Source organism: Cornus florida, unplaced genomic scaffold (assembly GCF_030987335.1).
Source record: "Cornus florida cultivar Cherokee Brave unplaced genomic scaffold, ASM3098733v1 CherokeeBrave_3.0.0_Hap2_Chr07, whole genome shotgun sequence".
NCBI classification, from domain to species: Eukaryota; Viridiplantae; Streptophyta; class Magnoliopsida; order Cornales; family Cornaceae; genus Cornus; species Cornus florida.
Genome location: NW_026775577.1, coordinates 27,833,580 through 27,851,293, shown reverse-complemented (window position 1 = coordinate 27,851,293; position 17,714 = coordinate 27,833,580). Strand labels below are relative to the sequence as shown.

The following is a 17,714-nucleotide window of genomic DNA, read 5'->3' as shown; positions in this document are numbered from 1 at the left end:
ATGTCATGATGTGGACACTTCCTAAGCAATTCATTGAAGCATTCCCATGCCTCATGAAATGTTTCGCCATCCCCATGTGAAAATTCTCGAATTGAGGTTCTCATGGCATTGGTCTTAGAAACCGGAAAGTACTTCTTTAAAAACTCTTATTGCATTTCCGCCCAAGAAGTGATTGAAAAAGGCCTAACATTGTTAAACCAATATTTTGCTTTATCCTTTAAGGTGAATGGAAAAAGTTTGAGTCTTAAGACCTCTTCCGGCATGTCCGTATATTTTATGGTGGAACATACTTCAAGAAACTCATCCAAATGCTTATAAGGTTCTTCACTAGGAAGTCCATGAAAGTTAGGAAGCATTTAAATAGTTTGTGCTTTAATTTCATAATGATGTGCTCTAAATGGTGGCAATTGAATGCATATGGGTGCATTGTATTCATTAGGCACATAGTGATCTCTCAAAGCAAGAGGTGGACCAGCTACTTGAGGTGCAACAAGAACACGTTGGTTATGAATTCCTTTGATTAATGATGGGAGGTTGTGGAGCATACATTGGCCTTGGCATTCCATATGGAACTTGGCCTTGTTGTTGTGGTGGTTGGATGAATGGTTGGCATGCCTAATGGTACTTGCATGTTTTCATTGTGCACATTGGGATAAAGGATACCTTGTTGGTCTATGTGACCAAGGTCCTCAATATGGTCATCATTATGGTCACCATTAATAGATCAAGAGGGACAAGAGTTGGTCTCAATGAACAACGTCCATGCATGCACAATGCAAAACAACAAACACAAAGAATGACACACACTTCACCTTCACAACAATGCAATGAAACTCCCTCCACAAACACTTAACCCATATTCCTATGCTTTAACAAAGATGATGCAAAAAACAATAAAATAGCCTTCACGCGGGCTCACGATTTATCTAAGAATTAAATTACAAGCCTCCACGTGAGCCGACGATTTAACTAAGGGATTAAGTAAAGAAAGTCTCACAAAGGTCTTTAAGCACTTTAACTCCAAATTTAAAGCTTAGCTTAGCAAATTTTTTTTTTTAAGTTTTTAGCATTTTTCCTTTCTTTGCTTAGCTCCTTTGCTTGGATGCTCCTTTGCTTGCCTCTTGCTCAATGCACCTTATCAAATATGAACAAACACAATAAATAACTAAAAGAAAAATAAAAACAAAGTAAAGACACGATCAAAAGAGTACTAATCCTAATCAATTCCATAAATCCGACGTTGCCAAATCTAATCAATCAATCCCCGATAACGGCGCCAAAAACTATGGTGTCTTGACTCGGCCAGTGCACAAAACAATGCCCAACACTTTGAGTTTGGAGATTAGTGTCAAGTGGGCATCATAGTCAAATTTATAAACCACTTAACACCTATACTATGTAGTATGAGTGAAAGGGGATCGTCCCAAGGGATTATGGGGATTAAGCAATGTCGTGGAATCACAATTAGGGTTAGTAGGTCGAGTGATCAAACAATTGATTGGTTGGTTGATTAGATTAGAAAGCAACTAAATTAAACTAAGTAATTGAATGAAATAGAGAGTAAGTAAGAGAGAGAAGAGTCTTGGGGTTTAGAGATCACCACCAAGCAATGCATTCCTATATCATTGACAAGTGACTAATGAGGGCAATTAGGGTGTTGCAATATTGGTGTGTGTGTATTTGGTTGATTCAACAAGCAAGGATGACTAGTTAAGCATGTATTGTCTAAACATCATGTGAAAGGCACAATATATCTAAGTAATGAAGCATATATTGTCTAGACAACATGTGAAAGGCACAATAAATCAAAACAAGTCATTAATCCTTTCATTAGGCTCACAATCCAAATACAACACAAGATTAGAGACATATGCTACTTGTATTCAAAAGCTTGGAACATCAAACAACAAGCATGGATTGTCCTCCCATTTAAAACTACACTACAACTACATTACATCTAAACTAGTAACATGAAAGTAAACTAGGGAAGAGGCACAATCCATCAAGGAATAAGTATGAACCATCAAGAGAATCACAATAGCATTCCTTTAAGCACTATGTTTTAACAATCTCTAAATCCATGGCATCAATATACATAGACATGCATCAACAACACAAAATCTAAAGACAAGAACATGAACATCTATTCTAGCATACATAGACATACGAATAGAATGAAATGATCAATTGGAAGCATTAAACCACACAAATTATTGATTAAACAAGATCTATATATATCAAAGTGTCGAAACATTAATTACAACACTAATCCCTCAATAATACACAAGATTAAGATATAGAAAGCATGCTTGGGGCTAACTCTAGCCCCAAGAGGATGTCTAGCCACTCATGGTAAGGATGCTCCAACCCTCAAGGGCTAACTCCATGGAAGAGGTTTGCTCCTTGTTGATGAAGATCTCCAATGGTGTCTCTAGCCTCCTCCTCCAAGCTTCCTTAGAAATGGTATATCTAAAAATATTCAAGTATTGGTCTTTATCTCCTATGTGTCCCCTCACTAAAAAGTAATCCTTGTCCTTATATAGGTAGGTTAAAATCCCTCCCCAAATGAGCTAGGGTCGTCCACACAATATTCTCTAATGATTGGATAAAGGACAACTTTTAATGAGCTCGAATTTTAACTTTTTGCACTTAGAGGAAGTTCGATCAATCGAACCTTGGACTTGGATCGATCGAACTGGCTGAGATCGATCAAACTGAGGATGGATCGATTCAACTGGCTGAGCTTTTTGGGAAAAGGCAAATCCGAGATATTTTGGGAGATATTTTTGGGAAAAGGACAAAAGTGGTTAGTGGGTGGACAGCTATGGATAAGATCAATCATTTGGATAAGGACAAAGGTGTTCGATCGATTAAAGAATGATGTTGGATTGATCGAACTTTTGGACTTAAGTGCTTTTGGGTCAAGGCTTGGATCTATCTTGAAGTGCTGAGATCAATCAATGTTCGATTGATCGAACCTTGGACTTGGATCGATCAAACTTGCTGCTTTACTTCATTTTGCTTCTTTCTTCCTCCACTTTGCCATTTCTTTGTTTAATCTCAGAATTGCTTCAATTAAGCTCTTATTTGGCTGAGTTAGCTTATTTTCGGGATAAGTGCCTAAAAATGGAAATAATACGAAATCAATCTAAAACGGCAAAGTAAGATAGATAAAGGTACTAGAATGCCTAAGCTTAAGGGGTTTAAATACGCACTTTTTAGTGCTCATTAGCATTCTAATAGCACTTGTAAATGCCTATAAATAGGCGGGAAGGAAAGAATGTAAGGGGGATTTTTAATTGAAAATGTAATGAGACTCTGTCAAAATAGAGAGAGTTAATTCTTTGCATCTTCACAAAGAAATAGACATAACATATATACATACAAAAGAAGAAAGAAAGGAAAATGAAAGTAACAAAAGTGGCATATCCACCTTGAAGCTCAGTCATTGCCTGTGTAATCAAAACTCTTTTCAGCTCAAACATCACCGTCATTGCCATCCTTGCCACCCTCATCTCAAACAGGAAGTCACTAATTCTGCAATCTCAATACTTCATCATTTGGTATACAGTATCTCCATTGTTATTCACTGTTGATCAAATTTGCCATTTTTCCAAGTAAGAGCATTTACATCATCAGAGCATGGTAAGATCGTATTCTTACAAGGCAATGCAGAAAAAGGTAATATCTTTACAAGACAATGTAGAAAAGGTAATATCGAATTGTTTACCTACATCTTACATGAAAAGAAGTAAGAACATAGTTTTTACTCACACAATATATATCCTAAAGACAAAACTTCATTCTCATTCACTAAAAGACAATTTGACAATTTTTCAATTCATGCTAAGTCTAGTATCTAAATTTCACTCTTAATGTGTTAATCATGTGCCAATAACGTACCCGTAGTGTGCTAAGTTTGATTCCAAATATCCAATAAAAGCCTTAGAGTGCCGTTTATCGGAATAAGCACCTCTAGTGTGTTAAATATATCTTTTCAAAACACACCTTTATGATGTTATCCCAAGGGATGACCCAATTTGTAACAAGGACTAGAATGCTCCATGCACACATTTAAAGAACCCATGGCCAATTTTGTGCCAACCGAGGCGCAAAATGGGTTATGTCTACTTCTTTGTTTGTCATTGCTTCACAACACCAAACAAAGAGGGGTAGCCCTTTTACCAAAGAGGGTTTTTCCCCAGTGGAGTCGCCAGTTATCGCGCCCAGATTTTTCCGCACCTCTCTATAAGGGTTATACTAAACACTTGTGGGTCAGAAAAGGGGTTTAATGTGACGAAGTGACTATGATCAAATTATTATTTATTTTACAGTAGGGCCAATTTACTAATATTCGGAGTCGCCACCTAGCATAGGGTGGTATGCTAGGTCACCTATGGTGTCTAAAGACTTTGAAAAAATAGATGGACACATGAGAGGTCTAATTTGGGCCCTAATGTATTTGACATCCACTTAGTCTACGAAAACCAAATTAATGGATTCGGGGGTTTGGTTGTGCATGGGGAAGGTGTTAGGCACCCCATGACACCCGTGGAACACAATTACCTTATTTCTATATTGCATTCCTAAAGATGAATATGTATAATTTTAACGTTTATGCTTTATTCAATAATGGTTTATAAGCTTCATCCTTATTATAGGAAAATAAGGTTAATGTTTGAATAGCTTGTGAAATATATATTTAAACATATGAGTTTTATAAATGAATATATATTTTAGATATTGATGTGACCGAACCTAAGAGTGACTTAGGTTGCCTACCTACCCCATCACATAAAAGGTGAGGATCAGGTCAAATGTAGTTCAATTTGTATTTAATAAATATCTTATGAGAAATTAAAGAATAAATATTTCTAAAGAAAACTTATAATTTAGGAAAAATATACATATTCCAACTAGATTCAATTTTAAAGATGTTTATAGGAAACTTTATAATTGAAGAAAGTATGTCCTAAGGAAACTTCTATCTTCACAATGTTTCTAAGGAAACTTTATTATTTAAGAAAATATATATATTTGGAAATAAATTTGTATCTTTAAAATGTTTCTGAGGAAACTTTGTTATTTAAGAAAAGCATATATATTTGTAAATAAATTTGTATCTTTAAAATGTTTCTAAGGAAACTTTGTTATTTAAGAAAGTATATATATTTGAAAATAAATTTGTATCTTTAAAATGTTTCTAAGAAAACTTTAGAATATATGCATATATATTTATAAGGAAGCTTATATTTTAATAAAGTAAATATTTATTTATAAAGAAATCTATATAAAATATATTTCTAAGAAAACTTATAGTTTGAGTATATATATTTGTTATTAACGGAATATGTATTAAAATAAATTCTATTTTTAATGGAAACCTGTATTTTAAAAAGTAAGTTATAAGAAACTCATATTTTAAAGAATTGGTATTTTTAAGGAAACCTGTATGATTTAGGAAATTAATATTTAAAGAAAATACTCTTTAGGAAAAGTATATAATTTTCTGGAAATACTACTTCTTTAGAATACATAAAATATAAAATTTTAGATCCTATAACTAATATCTAATTTTGATTTAAGAATCAATTATTTATGAAGAAATGAATCTTGAAGGCTCTTAAGAACGTGACTTTATTTTAAAAATAGCATTTAGTAAAGCTTCATTTTAAGGAAACAAGCTTTTAATAAAACTTTAAGTGAAATGATTATTAGAAAAGTTTTGTTCTTTTTTTAAAGGAAAATAGCTTTTTAAAACCTTAATTTTAGAGGAATAGCGTATAGGAAAGCTTTATTTAATAAAATGAATTTTAGAAATACTTTAGTTTTAGAAAATAATTCTGTTGAATGATATGATTTTTAAGGAGAGATACACTTTTTAGTAAAGATGCATTATTTGGATCCTTCTTTTTTTAAAAGAGTGATATTTGGGGCAGTTTATTTTTAAGAAGCTTTACTTCATTTGAAAAATATGATTTCAAAAATATATACTTCATGTAGAAATTATTTTTGCACATTTTGAATATAGAGAAAATACTTTTTGATAGTGATGACTTAAATGTAAGTGTTTATTTGAAAATTTTGATTTCAGAGGACGTAACCATCTTTTCCAGAAAAATAGGATCTTAAAAAAAAAAAACGATTGTTTAAGACAAAATGATTATTTTTCTTAATTTTTATGTGATCCGGAGTTTAAAAATTAATCATCCTTGTACAAGTAAATATTGAACTCTTTTAAGAAAATGATCCTTAGGATACAATATTTTAAGAAACGTATGAATTCTAAGGAATAAAAATTTTAAGAAAATAAATATATATATATATACTGGAAAGCTTCATTTTTTAAAAGACTTTGTCTTATAAAACAATACTTTTTAAAACAGAAATTTATGATTCCTTTTATAGAAAATATAACCTTAGGGAATTATATTCGTTCTCAGATATATAATTATTTAGAATATATGATTAGTTTTTGAAAATATAATACAAGATAAGAATTTTATTTGAAAAATACGATTTTTAATCAAATAAAACAAAAATAAGATTTAAAAAAAAATGTATTTTTAGAATATATGCTAACAAAAATATAATTTTAGAAATTATTGTTTTAGAAAATATTTTAGGAGATACAATTTCTAAAGAAAGTTATTATTTTAGAAATATAGTTTTTTAACATTGAAAGATATGAAGTCTTATGTTTGACAGAAGTAAATTAGAAGCTTGATATATGTTTTATGACACCCCATGCTAGTGATAATATAAAAATTCTTTATTGAGTCCTAAAATAAACAAATAACTAATGTCAATTGATATCAAGGCCTGACCCGTGCTTAGATAAAAAAAAAAATTCAAGATCCTTGAAGCTACACTCATTTACTAGTCAACAATGTTTACGCACCAATCTGTGGGTATAATCACTCCATATGATAAGTTGTACCATATATATCAATACTTAAATATAGATGTAATTAAAAATGAAGAACATCAGTAAGCATACATGCTTCTAATCAAAAGGTATGCACACCATATTGTGGAAACAAAAAGTAATATAATTGCTCCATATGATAAGTTGTACAATATCAGTACTCGGCATGAATGTAGTTATTATCGCAACAAAATTACAAGGTGACTTTATCTGTCCAACTGACATCCACAAAATTACAAGGTATCGCAACAAAATTACAAGGTGACTTTATCTGTCCAACTGACATCCACAAATTGTAATTTTGTGGATGTCAGTTGGGCAGATAAAGTCACCTTGTAATTTTGTTGCGATAATAACTACATTCATGTCGTTGCGATAATAACTACATTCATGTCGAGTACTGAATGTATATATATATATATATATATATATACATGTGCGTGTGTGTTTATTTATGTGGATGTCAGTTGGACAGATAAAGTCACCTTGTAATTTTGTTGCGATAATAACTATATTCATGTCGAGTACTGATATTGTACAACTTATCATATGGAGCAATTATATATATATATATATATATATATATATATATATATATATATATATATGTTTTTATGAATATAAAATTGGCAAAAGTGTAAAAAAATCCCTGAACTATCTAATTTTTGACAAATACCCCCCTTAACTAGGCAAAGTGTGCAAATACCCCCCTGGAAGTCACCGGATCAGCTTTCCGGCAACTGTTGATTTGAAATGACCGAAATGACCTTACTTATTAAATTATATAAAAATAATAATAATAAAAAAACTAATTGTGAAATGCCAATTTTACCCTACTAAATTAAGTTGCCCTAAAATCTCATTTAGTTGATTATGTTAGATAAAGAAACACACAGAGAGTTAGAGAGCGATGGAGGCGCAGATATGAACTAAGGGTTTCATATTGTGGGTGGAAGACTTTGATCGTATTCTTGTTCTGTTCAATTGTGCGCGACATCGTGTTGTTGTTTTCTTCAATTGTGTGTTACATCGTGTGGTATTTCCTGTTGGGTCTGTTGTTTTCACGAACTTTGATTCGATTTTACAAGTTCTCCAAATTTGTAAGTTTAGATTCTGTTCTATGTCTTTATGTCGATTTTAAATGAATCTTATTTTTCATTTTGTATGTTAATGGTTATATTTTTGGGTTAATTAGTACTAATCGAATATTTGATTTCTAAGGTTTTTGAAAATCTATTTTGACCTAGTATAAAATTCTCTTTTTTGTATATATAATACACATGCATGCAATTTTTTAGAACTTGGGAAATGTTTGGTGTAGGCTTTATGTTGATTAAAGAAGATAGACCCCACTGACAATAGAGTTTATAGTCAATGACAGTGGTCCATGTCCTTTTTTTTTTTTACTTTTATGTCTTCGTATAGTGATACACAATGGTCCATGTCTTGTGTTTGATATCAGTTTGTTTCCTACATCATTTTTAGATTGATGTCTTGTGGGAAATGTTTGATGTCTTGTGGTCTATGTCTTGTGTTTGATGCCAGTTTGTTTCCATGTGATCATTACTGCATATTTAATAACAATGAAAAAAAAAATGTTCCATTACTCCATTAGGGTTTATGTATTTTGTTATTTTATTGCTTAGGTATAGGTATTGTTATTTGCTTAACTTTTTATTTTTTGTGCTTAGGGATTGTCTTTTGATTATTTTTTATTTTTTGTACTTAGGGTTTATGTATATTGTTATTTTATTGCTTAGGGATTGTTATTTGCTTAATTTTTTATTTCCTGTGTTTAGGGATTTTCATTTAATTATTATTTCATTTTTTGTGCTTGGGGTTTGTACAAATTGTTATTTTATTGCTTAGATATTGTTATTTGCTTAATTTTTTATTTTTTGTGCTTAGGGATTGTCATTTGATTATTATTAATTTTTTATTATTATTATTATTATTATTATTATTTTTTTTTTTTTTGTGTGCTTAGAGTTTGTGCAAATTGTTTTTTTATTACTTGGGTATTTTTATTTGCTTAAATTTTTATTTTTTGTGCTTAGGGATTCTCATTTGATTAATTTTCTATTTTTTGTAATTAGGGTTGTGCATATTGTTGCTTTATTGGTTAGGGATTATTATTTGTTGAATTTTATATTCACCATGACTTATGTGTTTTGGTTTGCTTGATTGAACAGACAATGAATACTACCAGGTTGATTACACTGGAAGTACATTTTGGAGGTAATTTCCAATACACACCACTTAAGTCATATATGGGTGGTGAGGTAGACCTACTTGACAATGTTAATGTGGATTTTTTTTATCACTTTTTCATCTAAAAGAGGTGGCTAACAGGCTTAGGTTTGAAAAAAATTATGAGTTGTATTATAGGAATCCAATGGTGGCAAGTGATGAAGGAGTTAAGAAAATTGAAAAAGATGAAGATGTATTGGAATGTATTAATGCTCATAACAGGTTCAGGTTGATGAAAATCTTTACAATTTCAAAAGGCAGTGTTGAGGGTGAAATTTCTGAAAATGTAGAGGAAAGTTATGAGTGTATGGGGAATGGAGTACAACCTGAAGTTGACATGCATGATGATGATTGTAATTGGGATGATGAAATACTAGAATGGGCAACTCAGACTGAAAATGAGCTGAATGATGAATTAGAGCATGAATATGCTACTGTGGATGCTAATGTGGTTGTAGATGTGGATGCTGATGTGGTTGATGTGGATGCTGATGTGGTTGAAGATGTGAATGTTGGTGTAGATGAAGATGTGAATGTTGATGTAAATGAAGATGTGAATGGTGATGTGGATGAAGATGTGAATACTCATGTGGATGAAGATGTAAATGGTGGCATGGGTCAATACTCAGATATTGAATCCATATATTCACCAAGTGATGAGTTGGAAAGCTTATGTAAATCATCCTCTGAAGAAGATGGCAGTGACAGTGAAGTGGATATGGTTCCAAGAAGGCATAAATTTAGGAATAATGTCATAGAACTTGGCAACAAATTTTTTTCACCTGAAGCATTTAAAATGGCCTTAAGGGGTGATGCTATTAAAAGAAAGTATGATATTAGGTTTGTGAAGAATGAAGGGAATAGAGTTACTGCTACATGTTCAAAAAATTGTGGGTGGAGAATTCATGCATCATTTTACTCAGAGGATGGCAGCTTCCAAATAAAGACTTTTAACTCAAAACATACTTGCAGTTACAACAAGCTTAATAGTCAAGCATCAGCCAGTTATTTGGCAGCCAAATACATGGACACAATTAGGGATGAACCCACATGGAAACCATCTGCAATAAAGAAGGCAGTTTTAAGAGATTTGGATGTTAATGTTTCCAAATACAAGGTTTATAGGGCAAGAAAAAAGGCTAGATTACACATTGATGGTGACCATGGATTGCAATTCTCAAGGGCTAGAGATTACTGCCAGCTCATTCAGACCACCAATCCTGGTAGTATTGCAGTGACTACTGTTGATAGACCAACACTTGATGACCCTGCCAGATTTAAAGGGCTATTTATTTGCTTTAAAGCAATGAAGATAGGTTTCTTGGAAGGATGTAGGCCATTCATTGGATTGGATGGTTGCTTCTTGAAGGGTCCTTACAAAGGGCAATTGTTAAGTGCAATTAGCAAGGATGGAGACAATGGAATATTTCCTATAGCCATAGGTGTGGTTAGGTCTGAAACAAAACAATCATGGGAATGGTTTTTAAACCAACTAGAAAGTGTTTTGGGTCCTCTAAACAGATTTACATTTATGTCTGACAGACAAAAGGTAAAAATGTTTAAATAATTAATTTTATGTCATTTATTTTACATTTATGAAAATTTTATATTAATATTTTCTTTATTGTTGGTTAACAGGGTTTAGTTGAAATCTTTGAAGACAAGTTGACAGATTTTGTGTGAAGCATATGTATGAGAATTTTAAGAAGAAGTTTAAGGGTGCGAAGTTGAGGGATGAGATGTGGAATGCAGCACGTGCTTTGACTGAAGATACATTTAAGCATCGCATGCATCTCATAAGTTAGATTGATAAAGAAGCCCATGAATGGTTGTCAAAGGTGCCAGCTAGGTTATGGTCAAGGTCTAGATTTAATGATAATTCAAGATGTGATTTGCTTGTTAACAACCTTTGTGAGACTTGGAATGACAGCATTGGTGATGCTAGGGATAAGCCATTAATTACTATGTTGGAGTGGATTAGAGGGTACTTGATGTATCGGTTTCAATCAAAAAGGGAATGGATTCAAACCCAGAAGAGGTTGTTGTGCCTTACAATTGCTGACAAATTGACCAAGCTAATGGATGATTCAAGGCATTCCGCTATAAAGAAAGCATGTGATGATATATATGAAGTTTGCTATAAAGGTGTTAGTGATGCTGTTAATTTGGCAAACAGAACATGTAGTTGTAGGGAATGGGATGTTAGGGGTATACCATGTATGCATGCCATTGCATGTATAATTGACCAAAGGGGTAATCCTGAAGACTTTGTTGATAGTTGTTATCATAGGGAGACATACTTGAGGACATATACACCTGTTATTTTCCTTATGCCTCTTAGGCAAATGATACGTGAAGTTGCCACTGATCCTATACACCCACCAATAGTTAAGCCCTCATCTGGCAGACCTAAAAAGGCAAGAAAAAAGGCTGTTGGTGAAGTGAACAACAAAAGTGGTGCAGTTAGCAGAAAAAAGCAACTACTCAACTGCAGAAAGTGTGGGGCAAAAGGACATAATGTCAGAACTTGCAAAGCTACTGAAGTAACACCTCAAGTTGCCAAAAAAAGGTACACCAGGTAGACCTAGACTGCCAGTTACTTCTGGGCTACCTGGTGGACTGCCAGACACTAATGGACTTGCATCAATAATGGCAAGAGGTATTGCAACTGCAAGAAAAACTGTAAAAGGAAGAGGCATTAAAAGAGGAAGAGGGGCTGCAGGTGGTATGGGAGAGGTTGGCACTACAAGTGGAGGGACTGCAAGTGGTATGGGAAGAGGCATTGGAAGGGGAAGAGGGGCTGCAAATGGTATTGGAGAGGTTAGCACTACAAGTGGAGGGACTGCTAATGGTATGGGAGAGGTTGACACTGCAAGTGGAGGGACTACATGTGGTATGGGAAGAGGCATTAGAAGGGGAAGAGGGGCTACAAGAACAAATGCAAGGCAACTACAAGAGGTTATTATTTTAAACCATCATAATCAATTAATTTGAATGTTTACTGTCATATTACTATTTTTAATATTTTATCATTTTGTTTCATAGGTGATGACAATACACAATACAATCAAGATATGAGAATTTGTTGAATAATTTGTCTCAACCATCATCATCAATTGATTTCAATGTCTTGTGGAGTAGCCAAGCATCTTCATCATCTAAGTATGTGAGAGTTTTTTTAAAAAAAAATTCTAGAGCAATCAAGAACAGTTTATAAATGTCTTTGATGATTTTATTTTATTTTATTTTATTTTTTCACAGGCCCACTACAATTGACCTAGGAGTTTAAGGAAATTTGGTGGTTTTCTGCTTTTTGGAGTTCATGGTATAGCTTTTTGTAAGTTTTGGTGCACAGATATTGGTTTTCATCTTTTGGTATGTTGATGGTGCACAAGTATGGTTTAGATTTTTTTGGTTTGTTGGTGCACAGATATGGTTTACATTTTTTTGGCATGTTGGTAGTGCACAGATGTTTGGTTTTTTGAAATGTTGGTGCACATATGTTGTTTGGTTATTTAGAATGTTGGTGTACAGATTATGGTTTTGATTTTTGGGAATGTTAATGCAGAACTTAAGATTTTGTATGGTTATAGCTGATACTACTATAATTTATATGGTTATGGCTATGTTTTTTTGTATGTTGGCGGTGCATAGATTTTGTTTTTGTATGGTTATGGTTATGTATTTTGCTATGTTCTACACAGAATTTATTTTTGTATGTTTTTTGCTATGTTGGTGCAACTGGTATGTTGGTGCAGCAAAGATTACCCCAGATTATAATTTTTTTGTATTGTCATCACCTATTTTGCTATGTTGGTGCAACTGGAATGTTGGTGCAACACAGTATATTATATAATAATAATAATACATTAATTAATTATAAAGTCCATTACAATTATATTCTACTAAATAACCACACAATAACCATTACAATAGCACATGCTATAAATCCCAACATGAAAACAACCAAATTTGTGATTACATGATTCCCAATATTGCTTTGCACAGGTGGTGCACCCACAAAGTTCATTCTCCCATCAATAGGCAATGTTTCATCTTCCAAATGGTTCTCATAGCAATTTGGCCTCTCAAAGATGATATGGTTCTCATAGCCAGTTCCCTTTCCATATGGTTCCAGTTCTCAGGATCCACCCATCTATGGAACCCACAAGACATCATGGTATACCTTCCACATCCATAGAACCTCCGACCTAGATTATTTTGTGTAGTGGCTCTTCTCAAAGGAGATTTTACTCCACAATAGCAATACAATACATTACTTGATGGCTCCATATCAGTACTACAATACATATTGCAAGCACGTAAATAATTATAAAAAAAATTGCTATTAACTACTAAACACTACTATGCATCTAAAGGAAAAAAACTAACACAAAAAAAGTAATATATATGTATTATATATATATATATATATATATATATATATTCAAATCTAATATATATGTATTATAAATAAATTTAATTGCATAAGAAAACTCACCTTTGTCCAAAACCCCTTCCAGTTCATTGCAGAGAGATAATGAGTACATAATTTGGCAAAATGACATACAATGGGGTTATATAGGCCACAAGGCTATAACGGTCACAAAAAGGGCATTTTTGGCATTATAATACTTTGAACAGGCGTGTGGCATTACACACGCCCAGAAAGTTGATCTGGTGACTTCCAGGGAGGCATTTGCACACTTTGGTAGTTAAGGGGGGTATTTGCCAAAAATTGGATAGTTCAGGGGGTTTTTTGCACTTTTGCCTAGAAAATTATATATAAAGATAGGTGTGGTGGATACAAGAGAGACCTGGTGAGGAGGAGCCTGATGAACAGCAGTGCCACCTCTGACTTGCTTTCAAAGACCAACTACCTCAATCGCGACACACCACATGCTTGCAATGCTTGAAGCCCTGTTTGCTACGGCTCTTTTCGGATGTTTGAAAGCTATTGACGGCTTATGAGAGGGGATTAGAGGAATTGATTTTTAGGGTTGGTAATTGGTATCTCTGTCTAAGGGTGTGTAAATAGTGTATTGGTCTGTGCAGAGATGGAGGAGGCTTATTCGTATAAAGGTGGAGGTGTGGCTTTACATAGTTGCTAGGTGTTTTTTTTTTTCCCCCCAAATATGAATACAACCCTCCTTTAAATAGATTTACAAGAGAGAATAAATAACTATGGGATAAGATACAATATATCAATTATATATTAATAACTAATAACTTCATTTGAATTCAAAAAAAAAAAAATAAATAAAAAGGATATATCAGTTTTCTATTAATAAATAATAACTTTAATTGAATTAAAAAAAAATACGATATATCAGTTATCTATTAATAACTAATAACTTTAATTGAATTCAAAAAATAAAATAGATGTGATAGACAAGAAATAAGATTGTAGTTACTTTTCATATATTAAAATATTTATTTTACTTTTACTTTTTATTTTATGTATTATATATATATATATATATATATATGACTTACATTCTGGGTCGTGGCTTTAAGGACACGACCTTAATGGATCATATGAAACCTGGTCATCGCTTAAGGCCAAGACCTAATACTAAAAAAGTTATATACTTCTTTTATTTTATTATTATTTTAGTTATTTTTATTTCTTTTTTTAAAGTTATATATATATTTTTTTCACCTAAGGTTCTGACTTTATCCTGGACATAACGACAGGATTCATATTCTTAATTAGGGATTAAATTAGACCACTTTCAAAATTTTAATCAAACTTTAATGGGTTAGGAATGCAAAATTACTGTTTTGCCCCATCCTTGATCAAGTATTAGGAGTCGCATTGCGAACTTGACTCTAGGTGTACTGTAATGTTTTGAGTCCTTCCAGAACCATTGGTGACATCCATTTTATGATCTAGTGGTCTGATTTTCTAATTTTCCTGGCTTGGCGAAACTAGTTTTACCTAAATACCCCTTAAAATGGGTAGGGCCAAAATTGGGTGTCTACATTTAGTTCAACCTTGGGTGGTTTCTTCTTATTTTTGAGAACAGTGATAGCAGGAACATATAATGGTTCAAACCTAATCTTCAGTGGTTCAAAGATTGGAGTGGAATCGAGTAAAGCATTGACCTCACCAACATAACTGTCCACATCAAAATCATCACAAAAATGTGCTAGATACTATTGGAGTGGATCCTCGGGGTAGGAGTTCTCAAAGGTGTGGGCGGCTAATGACTCAATGAGATAAACTTCTTCAATGGAATCTGAGTCAGGGGGTTGTTTTATCAAATTAAACACATTGACTTCCAATTTCATGTTCCCAAAGGTTAAAGTCATATTACTATTTCGACAATCAATCACAGCATTAGCGGTAGCTAAGAATGGTCGACCTAAGATGATAGGAATTTGCGTACCTTGGGTTGGTTGGGTATCTAGAACAATAAAATCAACCGGGTAATAGAAATCTGCTATTTTCACTATCACATCTTCAATTATACCTCTTGGAATTTTGACAGAACGATCAGCTAATTGGATCCTAACATCAATTTTCTTTAAATTATTCAAGCCTAGTTCCAAATAAACTGAATATGGTAACAAATTCACACTAGCACCGAGATCCAACAAAGCATGGTCAATAAACATTTCACCAATCCTATAAATGACAGTTAGACTCTCCGGGTCTTTATGTTTAACCACGGCTTGATTTTGTAGGAAGGAAGAACAATTTTGGACTATGAAAGCTTCTTTTAGGATGTTGGTTTTCCTTTTGATTAAATCTTTGATGAATTTTGCATAAGAAGGAACCGTTTAATAGCAGTGAAAAATGGAATATTAATCTAAAAATTTTGAAAAATATATAAGATCTCACTGTATTGTGACTCCTTCTAATTGTTGACTAGTCGAGAAGGAAATGGTGTGGGGGGAACATAAGACTGAAGATAAATTGGATTAGATTGGGAACTGTGGTCCTTTTTGGTGTTGGGTGGGTCTGATGCACTAGACTTGGATGGTGCACTTGTAGCTTGGGTGGGTAGTTCAACTTGATTATTGACTTTCTTCTCTGACCGAAGGGTTATGATGGAGTTCACTTGATTATTTGATTGGTCAATGGGAGGAGAAGTTCTAATGTGATTCACTTCTTTGCCTCTTGGATTAATTTAAGGTTGGCTAGGCAAGGTACCCTTTTATCTTTCAGATAGTACAGAAGTAAGTTGAGTCAACTAACTTTAAATAGATTGCTAAAATTAGAGTTGACTCTGAGTTAAGAGATCAAAGTAACTCTCTAACTTTTGAATTCTTTGATCTGATTGCTTGTTAGATTGATCAAGATTAAGGGCAAACATTTTCAGAGTGTCCTCATAATTGGTAGCACGGTGGTACTATGAGACAGGAGCAACATAATTGTTCATTGGATTAATTGCAAGTTCTCTATTTTGATTGAACTGATTGTACCTAGGAAAATATCCTAGAGAGACAAGAGGACTTTGAGGTTATGTTGGCCTATCTAGATTACCTTGGAAACTGGGAAGACCACCTAAGTTTTGTGGAGGCAAATTTTGGCGCCACGAAAAATTCAGATGGTTTCTAGTATCGGGACGATATGTCTGACTAAAGGAATTAGCCGTCGGTTTCCTATAGGTATTATAGGCACAAACTTGTGCATCTGAAGGTTCAGATGTATAGTAGATTGGACAAGCCTCAGTGGGATGAGATGAACTTGAACAGACATTACATTTTATAGGTGCTGACATGAGAGCAAAGGCATCAAATTTTTTATTCAAATCTTTGACTCCTTCCGCTAGACTTTGCATCACTGATTTCAATTTAGGTTCGGGTTTGATCTCAAAAGGATTGGAAGTTCTTTTAGAGGGATCATTCCTAGAGAATTCGTCATCATAAGGGTTCCAAATCCAATTTTGGGCATTTTCAGCAAGTTCTTCTAAGAAAGCATAAGTTTCTTCGAGGTTTTGGGATTTGAACTTTCCTTAGTGCATTGACTCAATCATGGTTCGGTTAGTAAGAGAAAGCCCTTTATAGAAAGAATAAACTAATTGTGCTTTCTCAAAGCCATGGTGAGGGCATTTGAGAAGCAAATCATAAAAACGCTCCCAAGTTTGATGGAATTGTTCTTCATTTTTCCTTTTAAAAGTTGTAACGACCCAGTCATTTGCCTTCCTTTCCTTTTTTCTGAAATTTTACGAATGAATTTTTTTGGTTTAATTTTCTTTTCTGAGCTCTGTTTCGTGTCGCTTAGTGTCATCTCGAGTGCTCGGAATTGGTTCCTGAGACTCTTTTCCGTGGATTGACAATTTCCTTTGAGGACCGAGTCATTTTCACATTTTTCGTTTTTCGACACTATGCGCTATTTCATCCTTTTCCCTATTCTGTATTATCTCCGTTTGTTAGTTTTTGGCACAACCTCACTTCTCATGCTCGGAGTTGGTTTTTGACTTCACGTGCCTTCATCTTGAGTGGTTTTCTCGAAATACGTATCTTTACTTTTGCAAGAAAGTATTCTAGTTGCTACCGGTGCCCACAGGGGCATGAATGCACAATT

At 33.4% G+C, this 17,714-nt stretch overlaps 1 protein-coding gene, 1 non-coding gene and 1 pseudogene across 2 annotated transcripts; all 3 read left to right on the top strand.

Moving 5' to 3' along the window:
- Positions 1-99, top strand: LOC132267923 (small nucleolar RNA R71; annotated as a pseudogene).
- Positions 100-9,323: 9,224 nt separating this feature from the next.
- Positions 9,324-11,760, top strand: LOC132316509 (uncharacterized). Its single transcript, XM_059814982.1, has 3 exons — positions 9,324-10,727; positions 10,817-10,855; positions 11,017-11,760. Exons 1-3 carry the CDS (start codon positions 9,324-9,326, stop codon positions 11,758-11,760), a joined length of 2,187 nt encoding a protein of 728 aa, XP_059670965.1.
- Positions 11,761-17,221: 5,461 nt separating this feature from the next.
- LOC132267802 (small nucleolar RNA R71) lies at positions 17,222-17,330 on the top strand. The gene has a single exon (XR_009469095.1). It is a non-coding gene; the product is annotated as a small nucleolar RNA R71 (small nucleolar RNA).
- The last annotated feature ends 384 nt before the right edge of the window (positions 17,331-17,714 follow it).

Coding starts and splice junctions, on each gene's coding strand:
- LOC132316509 (XM_059814982.1), top strand. CDS start 9,324: ATGGTGGCAAGTGATGAAGGAGTTAAGAAAATTGAAAAAGATGAAGAT. Junction 10,728..10,816: donor TTATGTCTGACAGACAAAAG/GTAAAAATGTTT, acceptor GTTGGTTAACAG/GGTTTAGTTGAAATCTTTGA. Junction 10,856..11,016: donor AAGACAAGTTGACAGATTTT/GTGTGAAGCATA, acceptor TGGTTGTCAAAG/GTGCCAGCTAGGTTATGGTC.